Here is a 21,593-nt window from a genome sequence, read left to right on the forward strand (position 1 = left end):
CGGTCACAAGCTGGCAGAGGGTAGGTTTAGGTTAGATATCAGGAGGCGCTACTTCACTGTCAGGGCGGCTAGGATCTGGAACAAACTTCTAAGTGAAGTGGTGCTGGCTCCTAACTCGGGCGTCTTTAAGAGGAGGCTAGACAATCATCCTGCTGGGGTCGTTTGACCCCAGTACTCTTTCCTGCCATGGCAGGGGAGTCGGACTTGATGATCTGCTCGGGTCCCTTCCGACCCTACTAACTATGAAACAAGGAGAGGGGAGAGAGAGAGGCCAGGTAGCAACTGTAATTGTGGTGCAGGCAGGTGGTGTCAGCTGCTTCCAGGGCAGCTGCAGCAGAGGCACACATGCTCCGGGGGGGGGGGGTGCCAACCCCAGCCCTACAGACTTACCTCTCTGCACTGCGGGCCTCTGCTTCTCCTCATCACCCCAACCCCTGCTACAGTGGCCCAAGAAGTAGCCAACACCACCTGCCTGCTACCTGTTCTCTCTCTCCCTCTCTCTCTCTCTCCCCCCCGCACTATATATATATCCTTGTTGGTCTGTCTCTCTCTCTCTTGCCTTCTTTTCCTCTCTCTCTCACCCCTTCCTCCTCTCAAAACCATGGCAACAAATTTGGCATGCCACGCATTGCGCGGCACTTTAAATTCCCCAACAATAATTTGGTGTGCTACTCTTTGCGCAACACTGGATTCAGCCCTCCTAGCTTTGGCCAATATCACCTCTAGCCCAGCTACATTCTTGAGCACCCCTGATGTAAAAGGCAGAATCCCTACCCACACCAAATCAGACATCTGTCATATCACAGCTTTATATATGCAGCCCTTCTTCCACCATACAGCACACATTAGTCTGTAAATATAAAATCCCCTGGAAAATTGGGTGTTGGGGTACTTATTAACATTTTCATAAGTTAAGGGGTACTTGCTACTTAGAAGGTTGAGAAACCCTGACCTACATTATTCCTATGCTGTTTATTCTGTATACCATGTTCTCTTTACAGCAGACTGAGAGGATGCAGTAGCAGTGTGCCATCATTATCTTAGGCCTGGGGGTGGCAACTAACAGCTGCAGGCCGGATCCAGCCCATAAAGCCACTGACTCCAACCAAGAGCTAAGGGACTTGGCAGCATCAATGGATAAACGGGCAACACAGCACCACACCACAGCCAGGAGAAGTAGTGATGGTAACGATGAAAGGGTCATAAGTGCTGGCTGGCAAAGAACCCAAGCTGGTAATTCCAGCCTCCTGCCAGAAAAATGTAGCTGACTGCTGTCTTAGGTACAGAGCTCCTGGAAGCAGGGAACATTTTAAAAAGTTACGCACTGCCTGGTACAATGGAGGCTTGATCACTGATTAGAAGTTTGAAACGTTCAAAAATAAAATGACTTTTCTCTGAATATGTCCAGCCACATGTCTAGTTTTTACATCAAAAAAAAGTAGTGTTAAGCTTTCCCTTATGCCCACCCAACCCTAGTCTAGAAAATAAGCTGACATATCAGTGGGCAATTAATCCTTTGGCATGTAACTGTCGTCTCAAAAGCTTGTAGCAAAGGGGAGCATCACGCATCTCTAGCTTTTCAAATAATTCAACACAGGCGCTTGGCAGAAACAGACCTAATCCGCATGCACTTCTTTAATCTTTCTGTCGCCCTGTGCGTCGGTCAGCTGTACCACAGAGATCCGGGATCTTACTGTCACTAAGTAAACAGTTACTTATATATTGGCACAAAAGTCACAATACTTACTAGGCGCCACAGGGCTGCAGCTGCGCCCAAGGTCACTGCAACTTTTACCCACTGGGGTCCATTATCGTGCTGCTTGGTTACAATGAAGGCAGAACGCTTCCATGCTAAAAACACAGGAATATCAGACGGGTGCAGCTTCCATCAAGTTCATACGAACTGTCCTTTCAAGGCAGCTGTCCCTAACCAGAAGGCCTCTCAGATAAACCACATTCCTGTTCTAAACGGCGCTCCCCTATTGGCCTTTCACCAACTAAATCAGCAAAGATCATATTATAGGCTGACTAAATCTGCAAAGACCCACGTAGACAAAACCTTGGGTGGGATGATATTGGTGGGGATAGCGCTGCTTTGAGCAGGGGGTTACAGTAGATCAGTGGCCCTCAACCTTTTTTGAACTAGGACCCATTTGTAAACATTAATGGCCAGTGCTCACTCCCAACCTGCTGCCCCCAAGTATGTGAGGCAGGGGGTGGGTGTGTGGGGCATGAAGGGCCCCTCACAGGCTGCAACTCTGACAGCCTACAACCAGGGTGCGAATTATGGGGGAGCTCAAGGGGACTGAGCAGCCCCATGTGAGCTGTGAGCCCCCCCATAACATTTGAAAATCAGAACCTGGGGGGAGGTGTCCGGTCAAAACCAGTTTAATTATTTTTGCAACTCCCTCCACCCCCAGTCAAAAGTGTCATTCGAACCTTGCCTGCAAGAGAAAAAGCCCCAGTTTCCCACTTTTCCCCCTTGAAAGGAGAACCCATTTTTTCAAGCCTGTCACTCCATTTTTCAAGTCTGTTCTCAACCCTTTCCTATATTCTTGCGGCCCACTTTCGGGTAGCCACCCAGGGGGTTGGGAGACGCCTCCCCCAGTCCCGTCCAAGCCCCATTTCCGACCATCTGCGATACGACCCCCCGCAGGGCCCCGTCCTCCCCTGAGCAGACGGGAGGCAGGGGCAGGCGGGGAACAAGCAGGGGAGCTGCAACTCGCACAGAGCGACCTGCCTGAACCCCGCGCTGGAGACCCTCCCCCCGCTGCCCTCAAATCCCCGGGAAAGCCTAAAGGTCAGGGACAGGAGCAGGTCGCTGACCCCCGCACTCACCGCGCTCCGGGAGCCTTACGGGCACCAGCAACCGCCTCGCCAGGCCCAACGGCGCCGCCATCTTGCGCCCGCAGCCGGCTCGCACCGCCCCTCAGCCACGCGCTGGGCAGGCCCGGGGGCGGAGCCGGGCCTGGCGGGCGCCCCCTGGCGGGCCCTTGAGACAACGCCTCTTGCACCTGCCAGACACTGCCTTGCCTCTGCCGGGGAGATGAAGGCAGCTCCCACAAGCTTGTAGCTAGCCAGGATCCCTTTTGGGGAGTGCACGTCAGGTTTATGCCGGATCCGATCGTGCCAGGCTCGGATTCACCTCCCGATGGCGATTCACTCCGATCAGTCAAGCATACGCCACTTCTCACAGCACAGGCCAGCATCTGGCTGCTCTGTCCAGGAAAGCGGCCCCTCAAACCAAAACCGAGCACTACAAAAATTAGGAGGCAGGCGCTAGAAAAAGGGTGATGTTGACAAACAACGGTGAGAGAGTAACAAAGGGAAAAGGCAGGCTTCTTTGTGCCCTGCTTCCTAGGGGTGGGCCTTTGCTGGGAAACTTCCAAGTTTCTCTGCAGAGCTGTGGAGCCAGGCACCAAAATACTGTCAGAGTCTGAGTCTGGGGGGATTTGCCTTTGTTGGAGTGTGGGGGGAAATGACTCTTACATCATCATCACAGGCCCCAGGAGCTGTCAAAGGGAAATAAGGGAATGTGGTGATAGCACTACTGACTTCAGCCGACCTTAACTCAGGCCTCCCTCAGGCACCGGCTTGGACACTTTGTTGCTAATCTTAAAGCATTCTGAAAAGAGACTGTTTCTTGCCACCTCTGCTTTTTGTCCCTAAACACGCACTTGATTTGTAAATGTGCTTTAACATCCCCTCAGTACTACTTGGGGAGGCCTGAGGAAGGGCACTGCGATACCTGAAAGCCGGCCTATGCCTATACCAGCGATTCTCACCCGAGGCGCCTTAAGATTCTTTCAAGGGGCGCTGCCCCAGGTCAGCTCAGTTAGGTTGACAAACAGGATTCACAAAGCAAACACAGAGATCTGGAAGAGGAATTGCACGCTATGGCCTTTGCAACAGAAAAAAAAATCTGCATTATCGTTTGATGGGAGTCGAAACAGAAGTGAAAGTAAAGAGCTGGCGTTTGCCCAGGGCTGCCTCCAGTCTAGAAAGAAAAGGCGGAAAATCACTATGATCCACACGTGGCCCAAGAAAAGGTAGGGCCACAAGACCGCCTGCCTCTGTCCTGAACCAGTCCTTGCGGCTGTTTGTTGGCCAGCTGCTGGATAGTCCCCTTCCCCCTCGGGCTGCAACCCTGCCGGCGGACAGCAGCACAGGAGAGTCTGCCTAGGGGGCTACACGCACTGGCCCCAGTCCGCACACTGCCTCAGCGACTGCTGGCGGCCAGGGCAAGCGGACACCGCGGGGCGGCGCGGACGGGCCACAGCGGGACGCACCCCAAGCCGGTCCCGCCGGCGAGGGCGGTGCATACTGAAACTCAGCGTCCCGGCTGCGCCCTGCATCCCGACATGCCCCGCACAAGGCGGGGTCGTGGCGCATGCGCGCGGGGTGGGTGACCCGGCTGGGGAAGCCGTGCGCGGCGGCCATTTTGGCGGTGCCGCTCCGGCCTGGTCAGTTACCACGTGAAGTGTCGCCCGGGGCTTGGCGTGGGTAGGGGCGCGGGCGCGGGCGGCGGGGGCCGGCCCGGGCCTGAAGAGCGCGGCGGCGGCGTGTGCTGGGAGGCGGCGAGCGACCAGCGGCCGGAAGCAGCCCGGAACCCGGCGGCCGGAGCCGGGGCAGCAGCGGGGACGGGACGATGCCGTCGGTGAGCCTCCCGCCCAAGGAGAACGCGCTCTTCAAGCGCATCCTGGTGAGTCCGGCCGGGCCGCGGCTGCCCGCACTCCTCCCGGGGAATTCCGGGGTTTCCGTGCTGCCCGAGCCCCCGTGGGGCGAGCCCGGCTTCTGGCCCCGTTTGCCCCCTGGAGCGAGGTTTGACAGCAGGCGGAGGGGAGGGAGAGGAGAGGCACCGGGCAGGTCTTGGTCTGGGGCCGAATACCGAGCGGGCGGTGGCGGCCTTGGACCCGCTGCTGATCACCGGGCTGGGGGGGGGGAGTGCAGGGAGAGGAGTCTGCCCGTGAGCGGTTGATGCCCAGCTTTTCCTTGTCGGAGGAGCCGACCCTGCACCTCAGGGGGTCACTGCACTCTCCCTCCAAAAACAAAGCATGCGCCTGAAAGGGTAGATTATGTCTGCTGGTGCCACTTCTTTTCTTTTTTTAAACACTTTTAGTTATTCGGGAGTGTACTTGGTAGCCGTGTTGGTCTGCGACAAGAAGACATACAAAAAACTAGAACTCTCGGTTCCAAAGTGATAACTTTTATTAGACCAACTGGGAAATTGCAAGACAATTGTCCTTTTCTGCAAGCTTTTGGGATCAAAGTCCCTTCATCAGGCTTTGGGAAAAGTATAGATGATACAACATGGTAAAAAGTCCCCATACATAGGAAATAAACTTCATTTTTGCGCAGAGGGAGCTGAAGATGGGAGGATGTCTCCCTCTGGGTCCATGAGTGTGTCTTTGTGAGCTATTGGCAATTGAGTCCTTTTGGCGATTGGTTTTAAGTGAAGCGCGGGAAGCTATTGGAAACGGTATAAGGGTAAGGCAGCCAGCATCTGTCTGAACTGCTGCTTAGACACATTAGCCCACTCGATTCCACTGAAACTTTCCCTTTTGTGGATGTGTCTTAAAGTTGTTGTTTGGGCAAAAGCCTTCCAAATCTTCTGCAGGCTTTTGCTGTGGTAAACATATTTAGCATTTCTACTGAGTATTTAACTACTTAGTGTTATGCTGTAAAGCAAATTAGACAAGCAGCCTCAAGTTGGTGTGAAAGAACAGACCCTTCTTGCTGCACTCAGATGTGGGTATAAATACATGTTAAATCCTTGCTATCCACTCTCTCCTAAAAGTCCCCTTGGAAAGTTTCTTGGTTGTTAAATAGGCCTCACTCAGCATTGTTCTTTAATAGGTGCCTACTTTCAGCATTCTGTCAGAGTGATTGCTTCCTGGCTGGGGTTTCGTGGAGGTGTTGTTAATGAGCTATAAGGCTTGCCCGGCTTTGAAAGAATCATTCTAGCATAGGAGCTTAGCATTAGCACAGCTTTGTTTTAGCTTCCAGCAGTTTAGTTCAGCTGGGGAAGTTTGGTTTTAGGTAGAGGTCTGCTCCAGCCCAGACAGATTTTTGTTCAGCCTGTGCAAAGGTGTATTCTAATTCTGTTTATTGTGTTCAACTGGAAACGCAGCATCAAGTTATGCAAACCTTCATAAATGACCACAGTTATAAAATTTTAATAGTATTTTGCTGCCACTTCACTTCATGATATCTCATCTATGACTTTCAGCAGATGTTGGACTCCTCTGTAACACATTATTGGAAAATTGCCCAGCCACAAAATAAAATGGATAGGTTGAAAAGTAAGTTTTGTTAATCGTGTTGAAACTTGATGAGCGTGTGTGTGTGGGAACATGCTCTCTCTTTCAGGTAATGTAACTACTTTGAATATGTGATGAAGGTGACTTGTACCCATAACATAAAGACTTTCCGCAGAAGCTTTGAGACATAGCTTAAGCAGTACCCAAAAGATGTTTATTGTTCTTCAAATAGATATGACACTGAACTTGGGCTAGAATGCAGAACTATAAAGAGAATTGCAGTTTGGAAACTTTTTTTTTTTTGCTTTCTTAAGTATAAAACAGATGTGGGGATCTTGGAAACTGAACGGAGTTTGACATGTTCTGAATTTGGGAACATGTGTATCAGTTATCACTTCGTGTACAACACCAATTTGAGTAAGAACTTTCTAATCTTCTCAGGTGTGCTTAGGATTTTGGCATGGCTGAAAAATCTTCTATTTTATTGAAGTTATTGCCTTCTGTTCCAGTTAAGCTTTCTATTTTTAATGTGAGTTTCTAGTTTTAGTAGCTGGAAAGATATACAAGTGCAGACAAAGGCTAAATTAGTACATTATTATGTTTTTCCTGCAGGCATCTTTCCAGTGCCCCTGCTGCTGTCATGAGCTTCCTTTGTCCATACAAGAAGAATGACTTTCAAAGTTGTCAGTTTTCACTCTCTTCTTAATCACTTTGGACATTGGTGAAAATGAAATGAACTGGCTCAGTTTCATTCTGTAACATTTGCAAGAGTTCTGAGCAACATCAGCCATGAATGATGGGCTTATTTAGTGGGATGGGGAACTGAAATTGGGGTTGAAGAAGGTAGAGTAGCAAGTGCTATTCAGCTTCCAGACAGCTGAAGGAGGAAGAAAGTAGCAGGCCTCCCCCCGCCCCCCCCCATGGTAGGTAGGGGCTGGTTGTGCTATAGAATAATGGAGAAATGTGTTTTTTTTGAGGTAGGTAAGCAGGGGGAAGAGTCGAAGCAAAGCCAAAGGGAAGGAGGGTAAAACAAAACCAAGAGACCTAGAAGTTAGGGTTGATTGTTGAATTATGTAAGTAATCTGCAGTGCTTAATACTTGTTCTGTCAAACCAGCTTTTGTGGCCTGACCAGCTAGTCGAATATGACTCGGCAATGTGTTGGATTACTTGGCGTGGTATTTATCATATGTTTAAACATTGTTTGACCAGACTTCTTAGAAGATGATGATGCTGTTGAAGGCATTTTACATTGACGATTATTACACAGAAAGTTAATGGACAATAATGGTGCTATATGATATCACAATCATTCTTTTCTGTTAAATTGTGGAAGACCTGCACCTTAGGGGTCATGGTGTTTTGGGGGAGAGCAAGAAGACACCAGTATTTTTCAGTCTGATTTGTTGTCTAATTTTTAAGTTAATGGGTATCGCACGATTTTTTTTTTCTTTCCCCCTCCCCCCTCAAGCTTCAGGTATACCAGTATTTAATTGTTTTCTTCATTTGAAGCATTTTCTTTACAAGCACTTTGTGGAGCTTTGTGTACAGTAGGGATTCTTTTTAAGCTTCACTGCTAGTTCACAGCTTTGCACTAGATAATTTACAATCTTTGAAGCATGATACTGCAAAATGTTGCGTCTCATCAGTTAGATATTGTATAGTGTCTTTTAAGCTCTGCGTACTCAATTTTTTCATCGCCGAGTATAGCGCATGCACCCTTTCAAACCTCCTGTGAGCCTCACTTTCTACCATGTCAACTAAACGACCCCCATATGTCTGTGGGACCAAGATAGCCATGAAGCAGTCTTAGTCTCCTTCTGCATGAACTGGTTCTTTCTCCCAGTAGTAGGGGTATTGTTGATTGGCCCTTTTTTTTGGTATCATGAGGTCTTTCACTCTTGATATCTTCTCCCTACCATAAGGACTATTGAGGTTATACTTGGACTTGCGTGGTCTGCTGGCAGAGTTGTTTGTCACTAGGCATCCAGAGCACGTGCACATCTGCTTACTTTTGGTGCCTTTGCTCTAGCAAACGTACTAATGCACAAAATACGTTAATATGAGGAAGCAGCTCACTGAAGTCCTACCTGGCTAATGGGCAGCAAAAGAAGCCGTACTCTGCTTTGCAGCAATGGGGAGTCACTTTGCCAGCAGAGGTACTTACTATGAATGCACTCAGAGTTTTACTGGCAGAACTTGTCCTGTAGCCTACACCTTACAGAGAACTTCCCTCACACTTGTTAGGCCCTCTGTCCAGCCCAGCACTGACACATGCTGCTTCATTTTTCCATTGAGAAGGCCATATTTTTTCACATACAATACCTAGAACACACATCTTGGTTTGGAAAGTAGAATGTAGAAAAAGATTTTTCCAGAGTTATGGCTTACTGTGTGATGCAGAGTGAACAGGAAGTGTGTCATCAGGGACTCCCTAGTGTGGCAGGAATCCTATTTCCTGGGATGCTGCAGTTCCTTGACTCTATTTGCAGGAGGACTTACTCTGTCATGCAGGGTTAGGTCTCAGACCCTTGCAGAGGTTAAGACTGTTACTTATTTACTGTAAGTACTTCTTGATATAAGTTACTATAAAGTATTGCTTTCATATCACAAGCCTCATCAAAATACTACCATAAGCTCACTCACTGCTTTGAGTACAAGCTACAGTGCTCAGCCAGTGGGTCTGGCTGTGAGAGAGTTAACACAAGACTCTACCCTTTTAGTTTGAGCAGACAGGAGAAGCAGTTATTTTGATAGGAGCATAGCATGCACAGTTTCTTCAGGAATGCTCCTTTCCAGGAAAGGAAACAACTTCCCCACTTAACATGTATCCCAATTATGGGGGACTGTTTTTGGGAGAGGTGGAAGATGCATGTTGTGTGTCAGAAAATATGGTATGTCTGCTTTAAAACTTGGCCAGACCATCTGCTTTTCAAAGGTGAGAGATGTTAAATCTCACAGTGTGTTTCGTATCCTATGGCCACAGGTATCATACTACTATTTGATCCAAAAGCAGCCTGGTTCAAGTCCTGGTAGTCTGGGAATAGTGGAGTTTGATTTTTTTTTTTTTTTTTTTTAATTCAACCAGTTTTTTACAGTGCTTTCCGTCAACAAAAACAAAATATTTCCTTAATTTTGTTTTTGCTGATTGAGCTAGAAGTTTTAAATTGTGCTTTTAAATTCGTTATCTGAAGCTTCTGCTACTTGCATTTAATGAACATCCCTCAGTTAAAATCTCTAGAATTGTGTATAACTTCTTAGCAGCATTGCAGAATTCGAATATAAACAGTGACAAAACTGAGCCTTTCCAGACTTAGCTGGTCAGAGTCATTAGGGAAGATAAGCAAGTGTTCATTGCTGCTGTTAAATCTGAGATCAACAGAATCAGTTTTGATGTGTTACTACCCACTTCCTTCAGATTATATTTGAGCTAACAGGACATAGGTAAAGGATGTCAGTAGTCTGCTCTGGTCTAATATGAAGTATGTGTTCTTAGACCAACATGGCTATAACCAGCCCCCCTGAAACATGGTCTGGTATCATGGCTTTTCATTTTTTCTGAGATGTCACTCCAGCATGATCTTTGTGCCATGTTCATTTGTGGAACCTAGCTGAAAGAGGACTGTGGTATTGCAGTTGATTTGTCACCATAGTTGGTAACTTTCTCAAGAAGGAAAGTTTAAAAATAAGGTATTATAATGTTGCCAAGAGAATTAATGCTGAATCATGGCTTTTTAAGTTAGGGTCACACTTTCCTCAAATAGAAATTACTGGAAGGAGACTATAGCAGCTATTGACAAATTGCTCTGAACTGGATTTTGCCAGCCAGAAGGAGAAGGGTCCAAATTCAGATATTTAGACTGACTTTTTCAGCAGCCCCACTGTAAAGTGGAAACATCCACTTTGTTTTGAGACTGGCGTGAAATTTAATTAGGGAGGAGACATTTTCTTTTTGAGAGAGTCCAGTGAAAATAAGTGTAGTTTCCTTCAGTGTTTGCTAAGAGAGCAGACTCTCTGTAGCAAGTGGATATCTCAAGGGATCAGGTAAGGTGGTGTGTTATAGTGAGGTCATTTGCCATGGATAACAATTCTTCCTGTCAAGTCTTTGATGAGTCTTTTTCTTAGTTGTGCTACAGAGCTAGAATGGTGTGTTAGATTAAACTCAGCTAATTGTGTTGAGGCTCTCTAATCTCTGGTCTTCTGCTTTTTTTTTTTTATACTTTCTGCATTTAATAAGCATGGTGGAAATGGATTCCCAGGGCCTATACCATTTAGTATCATCAAGACATAATAGCTACAAGTGGATTGTTTTTTCATGTCACCACCTCTCAAAATCTTGTTTTCCTTGCTAGTTAGTTTTAGTAAGCATATGAATAATTTGGTTTGATTGAGAGTGCACAGCTATGCAGTGACTGGATTCATTGAGTTGTAACTCAAGCCAGAATTATTGGGATGTAGCTGCTTTAGTCAGCAGTGCATAAGCTCTTCTCCCCGCCCTTCCCAACACACACATCTGCATTGGCAAAGACCTCATCTGCACTGGGATTTCTGCTGCCAGAACTTTGTTGCATCATAACTGCTGATATTGCTATGTTACTGTAGTTTTTGTGTGTGCTTGACTGCTTTTGCTAGCCTTATATGTCCTCTCTGCAAGAGGTTGTCAACAGAAGGTAGTTCATGGTGGGTAAAAGCCACGATGAAAAGTTGTTGGCTTTGCTGCGTTGCTGGAGCAAATTCATACTCGCTTCATGATGGCAGCTACATGTAGGCCAAGAACTTATAGGGTCTAAGGATGCGTAGGCCAAGGGCTTGTAGGGTCTGATAAAGTGACAGGGTATTTAACTGGCTTGTGTCAAACTTGTGTGTGGACACTTTGTGGTGATGAAAAACAACTTTTATCAACAAAACTTGGTAGTGTAGACAAGGTCTTACTTTGGCTTAAAGTGCTAACTTTAGGTAAAGATGTGATTGATGCAAGTTGGGAAACAAGCAAAACCTTAGTTATAATTTGAGCTAACAATACAATGAAGAGAAGCCATAAGGGTGGGTTTTTTTAATTGTTTGTTTGTTTGTTTTTTAAATTGAATTTATGGTTACAGATATTCTTGTAAACTTGAACAAAACACAGACTGACTGATTCATCACTCTCTTCCTAAATTGCTGCTGTGCTGGACTCCACTTTTCCAGGGGCAGCAAAATGAAAACTAAACAGTTTTGTCAATCTTCACTATTGCTTTTAAAAATATTATGGGCAGTAATGGAAATTGACAGTCAGTTAATGCTGTCACTACTGTTTGGAAAAGCAATATGCAGTAGTGAATGCAGGCACTTAACACCCTATTTGTGGCAGATGGGCAGAGAGTCAAGGCTTTAGGTTTCAGACACCTACTAGCTGATAAAAGAGGAAATCCCAGTGTGGCAGTGCTGTAGTGAAAACTTCAATTCCTATCCCTCCCCTGCAGAAGGGGGATTTCACCTTAGTTGGCTTCTTGGTACCTGATACTTTTTTTGAAATTATGATCTGTAACATGAGGTGAGTAGAGTGAATGAATGTGTTTCAGAGATTATACATATCAGAATAGTTGTGGTGCATGATTTTAGGGAAAGAAAGAAAACATACTAGGGGGAAGGACTGAGAAGGAAAAGAGGAAAGCTGGAGAAGAAGAAGTCAGTACTTGAAAAAAGAGCAGAGTGAAGCCAGAAAGCAAGAGTAAGTAAATAGAAGCAAGATGTGTGGTTTCTCCACATCTAAATAGAAAGCTGATGATCTTTAAAAGAAACATCCGTGTCCTGTATATTTTCTAAATTGCAGGAGCTGTATCCCAGGAAGGAAAGTGGTATGCATCTAAAAAGGTATTTTCACCACAGCTAGTTGAATTTAGTAATGACAAATCTGATAGCATTAATACACAGGTCTGGTAACTGGGATGATATGCTGCTTCCTTGGTCTGAAAGAACAAATCCATCATTGGCACAGTGCTCCAGTGGCTGAGTGGATGGTTCAGAGACATGCTTAGGGTAGGCTGTTATTAGACCATGAGGGAAGCTTGTTTGTTATATCTCCAGTGACTTTAAATACCTAGATAATAAGGTTTAAGGCTTTAATAGAACACTTCTGAGCTGTCTCCTGGGGTTGAATTTAGTTTCTTGGCCTTTTGGCAAGATCAAGTTCAGTCTAGGGAAATCTTTTCTGACTCTAGACTGGTTCATCATGGCACTGACTAATTTAGCATATTTACTTTGCCAGTGTAACTATCGCTGAAAAATGGCTCCTTGTGTTTTTGGAATATTGCTAAGTGCCAGATTTTGCATTAGCTTTAATTTGATGAATCTATTAATATATTGGAGCTAAAAATATGACTTCCTTCCTCACAACCCTGAAAATAGGTGACCTCATAAGAGAAAATAGAGTTCTACACACTTGGCTCTTTAAAAAGCCAATCTTTAAATCACACAAACAGCACTGCAGTCCCTTGTCTTGGGTTTGGGGCCAGGCCTCCTTTTAAGCTACATGTCCTTACCTCTATTAAAAAAAACATGTTCCAGATTTTATGGTCATCTGATGCATGAGAGAACAGAAGGATAAAGCAGTCTAACTTAAAGAATTGGCCTAATACAGTTTCTTTGGGAAGCAGAAAGATAATTTCTTCAGTCCTTGTTCTGATCCTTTTACTGAAGAAGAGCTCTAGTGTCTTTCATTTCTCCGTTCCATGCTCCTCTCCTAATCTGTTTTCATTCCTATCCTGCTCACGAGACACAGCAGTTGGTAGGCACAGCTAGTTTAATAATCTCTGACGTGGTTTAAATTGTTCCTAGTTAGTCAAGGTGGGATGTACATACCTTGTCAAAACACCTGTCATAAAGCTGATGTGTCAGAAGACAGATCGCTTACAAAGTAGTTCTTTGCTTAAATTTAGATTAAATTTGTTCGAAGGTCTGTGAAATACCATACCACAATGCATTAGTAAGATCTTGATTGACATCATAAAAGTCTGAAGCTGTTTATGAAGTTTTTTATATTGATATTTTTTTTTGTATGCTGTTGGAAGTCCTGTTCATGCAATCATTAGTTAAATGTGGAATACCTTTCTTTGTTATAAAAAAAAATTTCTAGAAGCCTCAGGTTAAGTTGGGCGAGTTGCTAGTTGTCCAGTCCTAGAGACTGAGTGCTTGAAGAATTGGTATGCACCTGTATTGTTTTTTCTTCAGAGGCAACTACATACCAACAGGATCCTTACAGGTTGCAGTTTGGTATATCAGCATACCATATACTTGGCACTGAGTTGCATTCAGCTAATTGAGCGCTCTGCTTGATTTGTATTCTTCCACTTCCATAGAGAATGTAGGAATGTACTGGTCCTTTAAATAGATAACTGCATTATCACAAAATACAGCAAACAGATGTTGGAAAAATTAGGACTAGAGAAGTCCATTGGCTGCCTCTCTTCTATCAGATGTTTAAAGCATAGTGGCATCAGATTCTTAAATTACCCAAGTTTGTGAAAATAAGCTTTCTGTGTGGAGACAAATCTATACAGAGTCATTTTATGCTTGTGGTAACAGTGTGATCCCTGACACAACTTGTCAGCTTATTCGGTTTATAACTCTGGGTGCCCAATGACTCTTACAAGAGTCAAGTTGATTTTGTTGTGTAGCAGTGACTTTGGGTAATTTGAGCAGCAGATGTCGGCATTAGAGGGATTCACTGGAGAGGAAATACTCCAAATAGAGGATGGGGTCTGGGGGTTTAGAATAATAGAAGCTGCCTTCTTGTATCAGGCAGGAGTTTGGGTCTGCTGTAAATACAGGATCTCTCCACATACTCGCATGTCAATCAGGAGTGCCTTTTCAAATTCCTAGCATATGGTGGTCATTTGTCAGGTTGCTGCTAACTGAAGACTGATTCTGGTGAGGTGTCTTAACTGTGCTTGAGCATAACTTCCATATAGAAATGGTGCACTTTATTGTTCCCAGCAGCTTCGTGGGGCTAGAGTTATCACGCTTCCTCTACTTACAGGGAAGACTGAGCAAGAGCTGTAAGTCTCCAACTAGAAATCACACTTTCAAAGCCTTAGGATTAGTATTTACTGGGGAAAAATACAAAATCAGACTCTATGATCCCCTAGCTAAAGTAAAGGCTTATTGGCTTGAGTTCTATTTCCAGCTCTTATACTGACTCACTGTATGGCCACATTTTACCTACAGTCACATTAGTTACACTACATATACAAATAATTGTGATCTAAATAGGAAGAATTAACTGAGATTTATATTTGCATATACTTATAGATAAACTTGAAATATTCTCTTTAAATTATGCTATATAAAAGCATTTACTCACCGTTGTAAAGCTCTTAGTGACTTTTCAGTTTAAAAGCTCTATGTAAGTGCTGGTCACTTCAGAAGTACCTGTGAGAGCTTCAGTGTTTCTGTGGAAGTGGACAGTTCTGCAACTTCTACAAAATCAGTTCGTGTGAAAAGTGGTTCAGGTGCTTGGACTAAGAGTGGATGGGATTTCCCGGGTTGTACTGTCAGTCTGTGGCTGTTTGAAGGTAACAACAGTCAGGGACAGCTTGACAGCCAGAGTCTGGCTTGGTGCTTTGGAAATAGTACAAACCAAGGAGGCATAAGCAGGAAGGGGAAGTCTTTCCTTCAGAACACTCTATAGAATTGGAATTTGTAAATATCCTCTGTGGGCAGATTTTTTTTACCTCCAGAACCAGGACAGAAAGGTTTGGTAGTATTACCCAGATGCAGCCTCTTGAGGAAAAATAATTTTTGTTTTCAGAGATTATTAGGGACAGCAACTACATTACATTATTGTATCCTCTGTATGCTTGTGGTATTGTTCCTTCTTTTATGTTTTTTATAAAGATGCACTGATACATCGGTCCATATTGTATCAGGACCAATAAAAGGAAAATCGGCAATCAGCTTTTTTCGGCTTATATGGCCGATAATGTCTCTGAAATGCTGGCATGCATGTGGCCACACCATGCACAAGACCAGAAGTGCAGCCCGACAGCTTGGAGAGCAGCATCCAGCAGGTAAGTCCATTGGGAGGGAAAGGGGGGATGCGCAAATCAAGGCCCCCATGTTGAGGGAGAGGCTGGAGCAAGGGTAGGGGCAGCTGCTGCCCGGGCAGGGCACAGGACTTAACTGGTGGCTTGTCCTGGTGGGTGGCTCCCGCCTCTGTGAGCATCCTTGGGGGAGGCATGGCGCTGCTGGGAGGGAGGACTATGGCAAATTTTGGGGTCGCTCTACCCCCCTCCCCTCCCCCCTGCAGTGGCTCTAGCTTCTGGCCCCTCCTCACCTGGCCTGAGTCCAGCTTCTGGGAAGAGACTGGAACAGCCCCAGGCTTGAGTGCGCTATAGGCCCTCACAGATCTGGGGGGCACATGCTCCCCCTGGACAACCCATTTGTTCCATCCTGGCACCCGCCCTGTCTGGGCAGCACCTGCCCCAGCCCCATTCCTTCTCTCACCACGGGGGCCTCAATCTGCCTCCCCTATGTCCCTTCCCCCAACAGACTTACCAGCTGGATGCTGTTCTCCATGCTACTGGGCTGCATATCAGCAATCCGATTGGTATCGGCTAATGTGGTTGGTCAATAATCGGCCATCAGTATCAGCCCAAAAACTCTTTTATCAGTGCACCCCTAGTTTTTTACTGTTGTTTTCCCCACCTAATGAACTGTTTATCTCATTGGTGCCCTCTCCATCGCTGACTACTTCTAGCCAGTTGCACTTTCCTGTGTTTCTTTCTCATTTTTAATAAACAGCCGTCTTCCCAATGTCCTCTGTCTCCCCCTCCCCGCCAGCCCCTTCTTTTCTCGTCTTCCTTCCTTCCCCCAGATCATGGAACTAGCATAGTGTCTCTCAAATATCACCATGTGTGTTGCTTCTCCCCCACCCCCTGCATACCTCCGTTATCTTTTAAATCTGTGAACTTAGAGGCAACCTTGTATAAGTTCATACACTGCTTGAAATTGTGGACCCCAATCCTGACTCATACTACTTTGCGCTATTTCATTCAGATAATTTTTCATGGAAGGGCCTACCCTTTTCTCTTTGTTTCAGTGTAGGAAAAGCACAGTGCCAGTAGCCTTCCCCCATTGAAAAGGTATGTGCATATTCTAAGAGGATGGAGGGAAATATAAAGATACTTTTAGTTGGAAGACATTTGTGTTGCTTATTTTCAGGAGTTGTAGAAATTATTTCCAAATACATTTTTTAAAATCTTTTTTTCGTTGTTTTTAGGAAAGTAGGTCAGGTTCTCACAGTCGCTTGCTACATAACAAAGATATCAGTCAGCATGTTTCTCTATTTTCTTAAATGCAGGGGCATTTTAAAATATTGCCAGTATGTAATTTTGGAATTTAACAAACTTGTGATTATTTGGAATTTTCCTAAACAGACTGAAGTAGCTAGTGAAATGTAAACCTGAAGGTCTGGAGAAATTACACATAGGAAAGCAGTGTCAGACAAATGGCCAACCAACACCTGAAAACAAAAACTGCATGTTAATTTCCACGGGAAATACGCAACTACTATTGTGGGGTCCACACTTTCAGTGCTTTTGGTGGTGTAGTAATTAGTTCAGTTTGTAATGAGCTGTTTTAGGGTCTCATCCAATATTCGGTGATGTCAGTGAGGCCATAGGATCTGGCCCTTACTTGCACAAAAGCAAAGCAAAAAAAAATTGCTCTTATTTTAAAATGACATGGATATGTGTTAAAATTTGAATGGAGGTTTTTCTCTTTTCCATTGCATGTAATATACATCTTGGCTGTCTCAGCTTAAAGTTCAAGGTGAAATACTGTTAAAGCACACAAAACTAAAAACAGCCAAGAGATAAGATTTCAGGTTTGTAGTAAGCAACTGTACTTAAAGGTGAACTACAAATCCAGTGAACTACAAATCCAACAAACTTGTCTGCCTCTGTATGTTTGCTGTCATAGTTAAAGGGTAAGGTGTGCCTTAGATCAGGGGTTAGCAACATCTGGTTTACAGAGCCAGGGGTCTTTGTGTGTGCTCATGCCAAGGCCATGCAGCAAGGAACTGCACTAGAGCTGGGCAGCTGGAAGCTGTGTCTGTGCTAGTACCATTTCCCCCAACTCCCTGCTCCCTGGCTGTAGCATGAGTGCTGTTTGTAGCCAGTGGGGAGCTGCGCTGCAGTTCTGAGAAGCAGCAACGATGCAACTTCTAGCTGCCCAGCCCCGGTGCAGCTCCCCAGTGGCTGGAAGCTGTGCCCTTGCTGCAGCGAGGGAGCCCCTTGCTGCTGATATGCTTCTGAAGCCACCCAGCCCATGTCAAACTAGGCTTGGTAAAGGTTGCTAGTTCTTCTCAAATTGCACCCCTTTGTGACAGGATTTGCTGTTTTTGCGTCCCCTTGGATGGAAGTAAAATAGCCTGCCACTCCTAGGGAAGAGGTCATTTTACTAGCCATATTAATGCAGCAGGCCCAATACCAGGCCTACAGGAGCCTATGACCAGTGGTTAGTTGGTTGGTTGATTTCTTCCCAACAAAGGCTCTGGGCTGCTTAAAGAAGAGAGAAAAATTACTTAGAAAACAAGGGAACCAGAGAACAAAATGGGACAAACAAAGTAACTTTAAAAGCCATTATAGTACTAAAATAACCTGTAAAGCAACTTCTTCCTACCCCCAACAGTATTCCAGTTTACCGACTCAAAAACAGTAAATAAAAGCATTGCGCAGTTGTGTATATAGCAATCATTGAGCTTAAAACAAATGCCTATGAACATTTTCTCCTGCCTAAAACCTTAACCTTACTTTGAAAGCTTTCTCTGTATCCTCTTGCTTCCATTGCCTCCATCTTCTGTGGGGGATTGGGGGAGAGCTTACTTCCTGCCTTTACTCTCCCTGAATCTGTTGCCCTTCAGTAGCTGACAGCCCATGCACTCATCCTTATTCCATGGTGTCTCTTTTCAACTCTTTGACCTTTTGGGGTTGCTTGGCTTTCAGTTTTGGTAACTTGGCTTGAAATTGTTTCAAATACATAACTGATCTTAGTACAGTATAACCTCATAAATCTGGATCTCAAAAATCCAGAATTCTCTAAAATCCGGCACTTTTTAAGCTTCTCCCACTGCTCCCCTGGATGTGGAGAGGGAAGCCTGCATGTGCCAGCTGCTGCGGCCATCCACCACCCCATGCTGCTGCTGTGTGTGTGGCTGGTGCTTTGGGACCAGCTACAGCTAACCCCCGGCTTCGAAACTGGCCACTGCTCCAGTTAAAAAAAAAAAAAAAAAGGGGGGGTGGTGGGATTTCAAATTTCTGACAGGTGCTCAGTCTTGATCATGCCAGATTTATGAGGTTATATTGTGATATAGTTTTACAAATGTCATGGTATATAAAGAACATCAGCTCTATTAGAGCAGATCTAATTGACAAGACAGTAGAAGGGAGCAGTGGAAGAGAGGTGGCATGAACAGGCAGGCATATTGTGCAAATTCTTTTATTACAGCTAGTACCTAGTTCTTACAAAGTAGAATTTGTAAGGCAATGTGAGGACGCGGTCAGTAAGGCTTCACAAGAGAAGGCTGAGAGGAGACCTGGTGGCCATCTATAAACTTACCAGGGGGGACCACCAGGGAATAGGAGAGACCCTGTTCCCCTGAGCACCTCCCGTAGTAACAAGGAATAATGGCTATAAGTTGTCTGAGAGTAGGTTCAGGCTAGACATTAGAAGATACTACTTCACAGTCAGGGCAGCTAGGATCTGGAACCAGCTTCCAAGAGAAGTGTTGCTGGCTCCTACCTTGGGGGTCTTTAAGAGGAGGCTTCATAATTACATAGCTGGGGTCATATGAGCCCAGTATTCTCTCCAGCCCAGGGCAGGGGATCAGACTTCATCATCTACTTAGGTTCCTTCTGACCCTACTTCTATGAATTTCTTCAAAGGAAGCTAAGATCTGACTTTCCAAGTAAGACTCAGGGTTTTATAAGTCACAGTACTTGTGCCAGACAGTACTAGAAGTTTCAGTTTTGTTCTTTCCCTGTCCAGTTTGCATGATGATATTGTTGTTGATTAATGAGGTTCTATAGAACAGATATGTCCCTCAACTCCCTGTTATAATCAAAAATATACAGTAAAGTTTTTCATAAGGTGAATTGGAGCTCAGTGAAATTAAGCCAGAGAAGCGTTGCCAGAAACGTCACCTGGCATGTCTTACTTAAGCTGTTCCATTCATTTTGCTTTCAGCACTTAAATTAGCCATTGCAGCTATTCAAGCTTTTGATAAAGTTTGGTGTATTCAAAGCTTTCGCTATTATTAAAGATGTCGCACAAATTTCATTGTTAGCAGTATTTAGGATCCATATCAGGGCTGTTCAACTTCTGGGCAGCTGCGGGTTGTACTCCATGTTATACCACTGGCTGCATCTGCACTTCTGTCATCATCTAGTCAGGGTTTTGTTTTTTTAATATGTGGCTGCCCACAGTGCATTATTTTGTTGTTGTTGGACTACAAACTTTGCAATATGTTTAAAAAAAAAATGCCTGCCAGGAACCTGATAAATACTGAAAATATTATGTCTTTAAAGCATTTTGCATCCTAGATAGATAAGTTATTTTAGAGAATGTTAATGTGATCCCTAATGGCTCCGCTGCTACTTCTGCTGGCAGGTGCAGACCCAGCTGGGCTCCTCCCATCCCCAGCAGCATGTGGGAAGCCGACTTCAGCTGGATGCTGCTTTTCCTAACCGGTGCTGACCCGGCTGGGTCTGTCCCATCCGGAGCAGCGTGCGTCTGAAGCCGGCTTCCCACATGCTGCTGGGGATGGGAGGAGTCCAGCCAGGTCTGTACCGGCTAGCAGAAGCAGCAACGGAGCCGTGTGCCACTCGGGATGGGACGAGCCCAGCCAGAGTGGCAGGGGCTCAGCTGCATTTTCCTCCTGTCTTTACCAGTCAGTCCCAAGTGGCACATGGCTCTGCCGCAGCTTCTGCTGGCTGGTGCCAACCTGGCTGGCCTTCTCCCGTCCCTAGCAGCATGTGGGAAGCCAGCACGGGGGCGGGCCTCAGCAGGTGGGGTCCTAACGTGACCTCTGTGGGGTGAGGCGGTGTTTGCCGGACCCCGCACTCCAGGCTCGCAGCACTAAGGCCACTGGGGCTGTATGCATGGGCTGCCGGGCACTGTGGTGAGCAAGGCCAGGGGGGCAGGTGAGGGGCTGTGGTGCAGCGACCACCTCGCTCTAGCCCCCTTAGGGCACTGCTCTGGGATGGAGATGTGGAGCTATTTATTTCTTCCCTTCAGTCTCTGGGGCAGTAGCTGGCTGGATGCAGAATGGGTCCCTCCTGCCCCTGGCCACCAGCAGCTACCATGAACCTTGCAGTAACAGGCAGGTGCATTAGGGCTACACAAGCAGGGTCTCTGGCCCGGGACAGAGTGTTTGAATATGGCTCGTGGCCCACTGGGTGATAAAAAGTTCATGATCTGGCCCCACGTTCAAAAAGGTTGGACACCCCTGGCTTAAGGGGACCTAGGGACCCTGTGCTGCATCAGTGCCATGAGAGTGCAGTGGGAGTTGCCCACTGTATGGTGAAGGAGAGGCATGGCATATCTGCATGTTCAGTAGAGATACAGTGATATATTGGTCTATATCGGATCGACACAAATAAAAGGAAAACTAACAATATCGGCAATTGGCTTTTTTGACCAATAATGTTGCTGATAAATGCTACTTGTGCACGTGCAGATGCAGCGTGCACATGGCCAGAAATGCATCCTGGCAGCTTGGAGAGCAGCATTCAGCTGGTAAGTCTGGGGTAGGGGGGGAAGGGGTGTGTGGGAGGCAGAAGTCCCCATGGTGAGGGAGAGAGTGCAGCAGGGGCAGCTGCTGCCTAGCCCTGCCAGGGCGGTGAATGTGACCTCAGCAGTGAAGTGGAGCCATGGGCGGCTCATCCAGGGCAGATAAGGCTCCCTGCGGCTGCATGGATCCCTGAGGGAGGCATAGGAGGCCTGTGCTCCCCTGGATTTGTGAGCAGGGCAGAGGCAGGCTGCCCGCTGCAAGCTCAGGACCAGGGGCTGTGCCGGCTTCTTTCCGGTGGGGGAGGAGGAGGGGGGCTGTGCTTGGGGCAGGCGGGGCACAGAGGCAGCGGTGGTGCTGGGAGGGATGGCTACAGGGAATTTTGGGGTGACTCTAGTTGATACAGGCTGCACATCAGCTATCACACAGGTATCAGCCAATATAACTAGTTAAAAATTGGCCCTCGCTATCAGCCAAAATATTATAGTTTCATAGTTTCTAGGGTCGGAAGGGACCTGAGCAGATCATCTAGTCTGACCCCCTGCCATGGCAGGAAAGAATACTGGGG

The 21,593-nt window shown here is 46.1% G+C and overlaps 2 protein-coding genes across 3 annotated transcripts in view; one reads left to right on the forward strand and one right to left on the reverse strand.

Moving 5' to 3' along the window:
- The window catches only part of NDUFC1 (NADH:ubiquinone oxidoreductase subunit C1), a 20,318-nt gene extending 17,372 nt beyond the window's left edge, over positions 1–2,946 (reverse strand). The window contains exons 1-2 of one of the 2 annotated variants that reach the window (XM_019534362.1): positions 2,839–2,946; positions 1,748–1,851 (exon numbers count right to left, since the gene is read on the reverse strand). In XM_019534362.1, the coding sequence (XP_019389907.1) occupies positions 1,748–1,851; positions 2,839–2,899 (165 nt within the window). In that variant the 5' untranslated portion in view covers positions 2,900–2,946. The remainder of the gene's footprint in view (positions 1–1,747; positions 1,852–2,838) is intronic. The other variant, XM_019534363.1, reaches the window with a different exon arrangement.
- A 1,490-nt stretch (positions 2,947–4,436) lies between these two features.
- NAA15 (N(alpha)-acetyltransferase 15, NatA auxiliary subunit) overlaps positions 4,437–21,593 on the forward strand; it is a 65,350-nt gene continuing 48,193 nt past the window's right edge. Inside the window, exon 1 of the mRNA XM_019534364.1 lies at positions 4,437–4,702. Within this exon, the coding sequence (XP_019389909.1) occupies positions 4,649–4,702 (54 nt within the window). The 5' untranslated portion in view covers positions 4,437–4,648. The remainder of the gene's footprint in view (positions 4,703–21,593) is intronic.

The sequence above is a fragment of the Crocodylus porosus genome, unplaced genomic scaffold (assembly GCF_001723895.1).
Source record: "Crocodylus porosus isolate Cpor-Errol unplaced genomic scaffold, CroPor_comp1, whole genome shotgun sequence".
Lineage (NCBI taxonomy): Eukaryota > Metazoa > Chordata > Crocodylia > Crocodylidae > Crocodylus > Crocodylus porosus.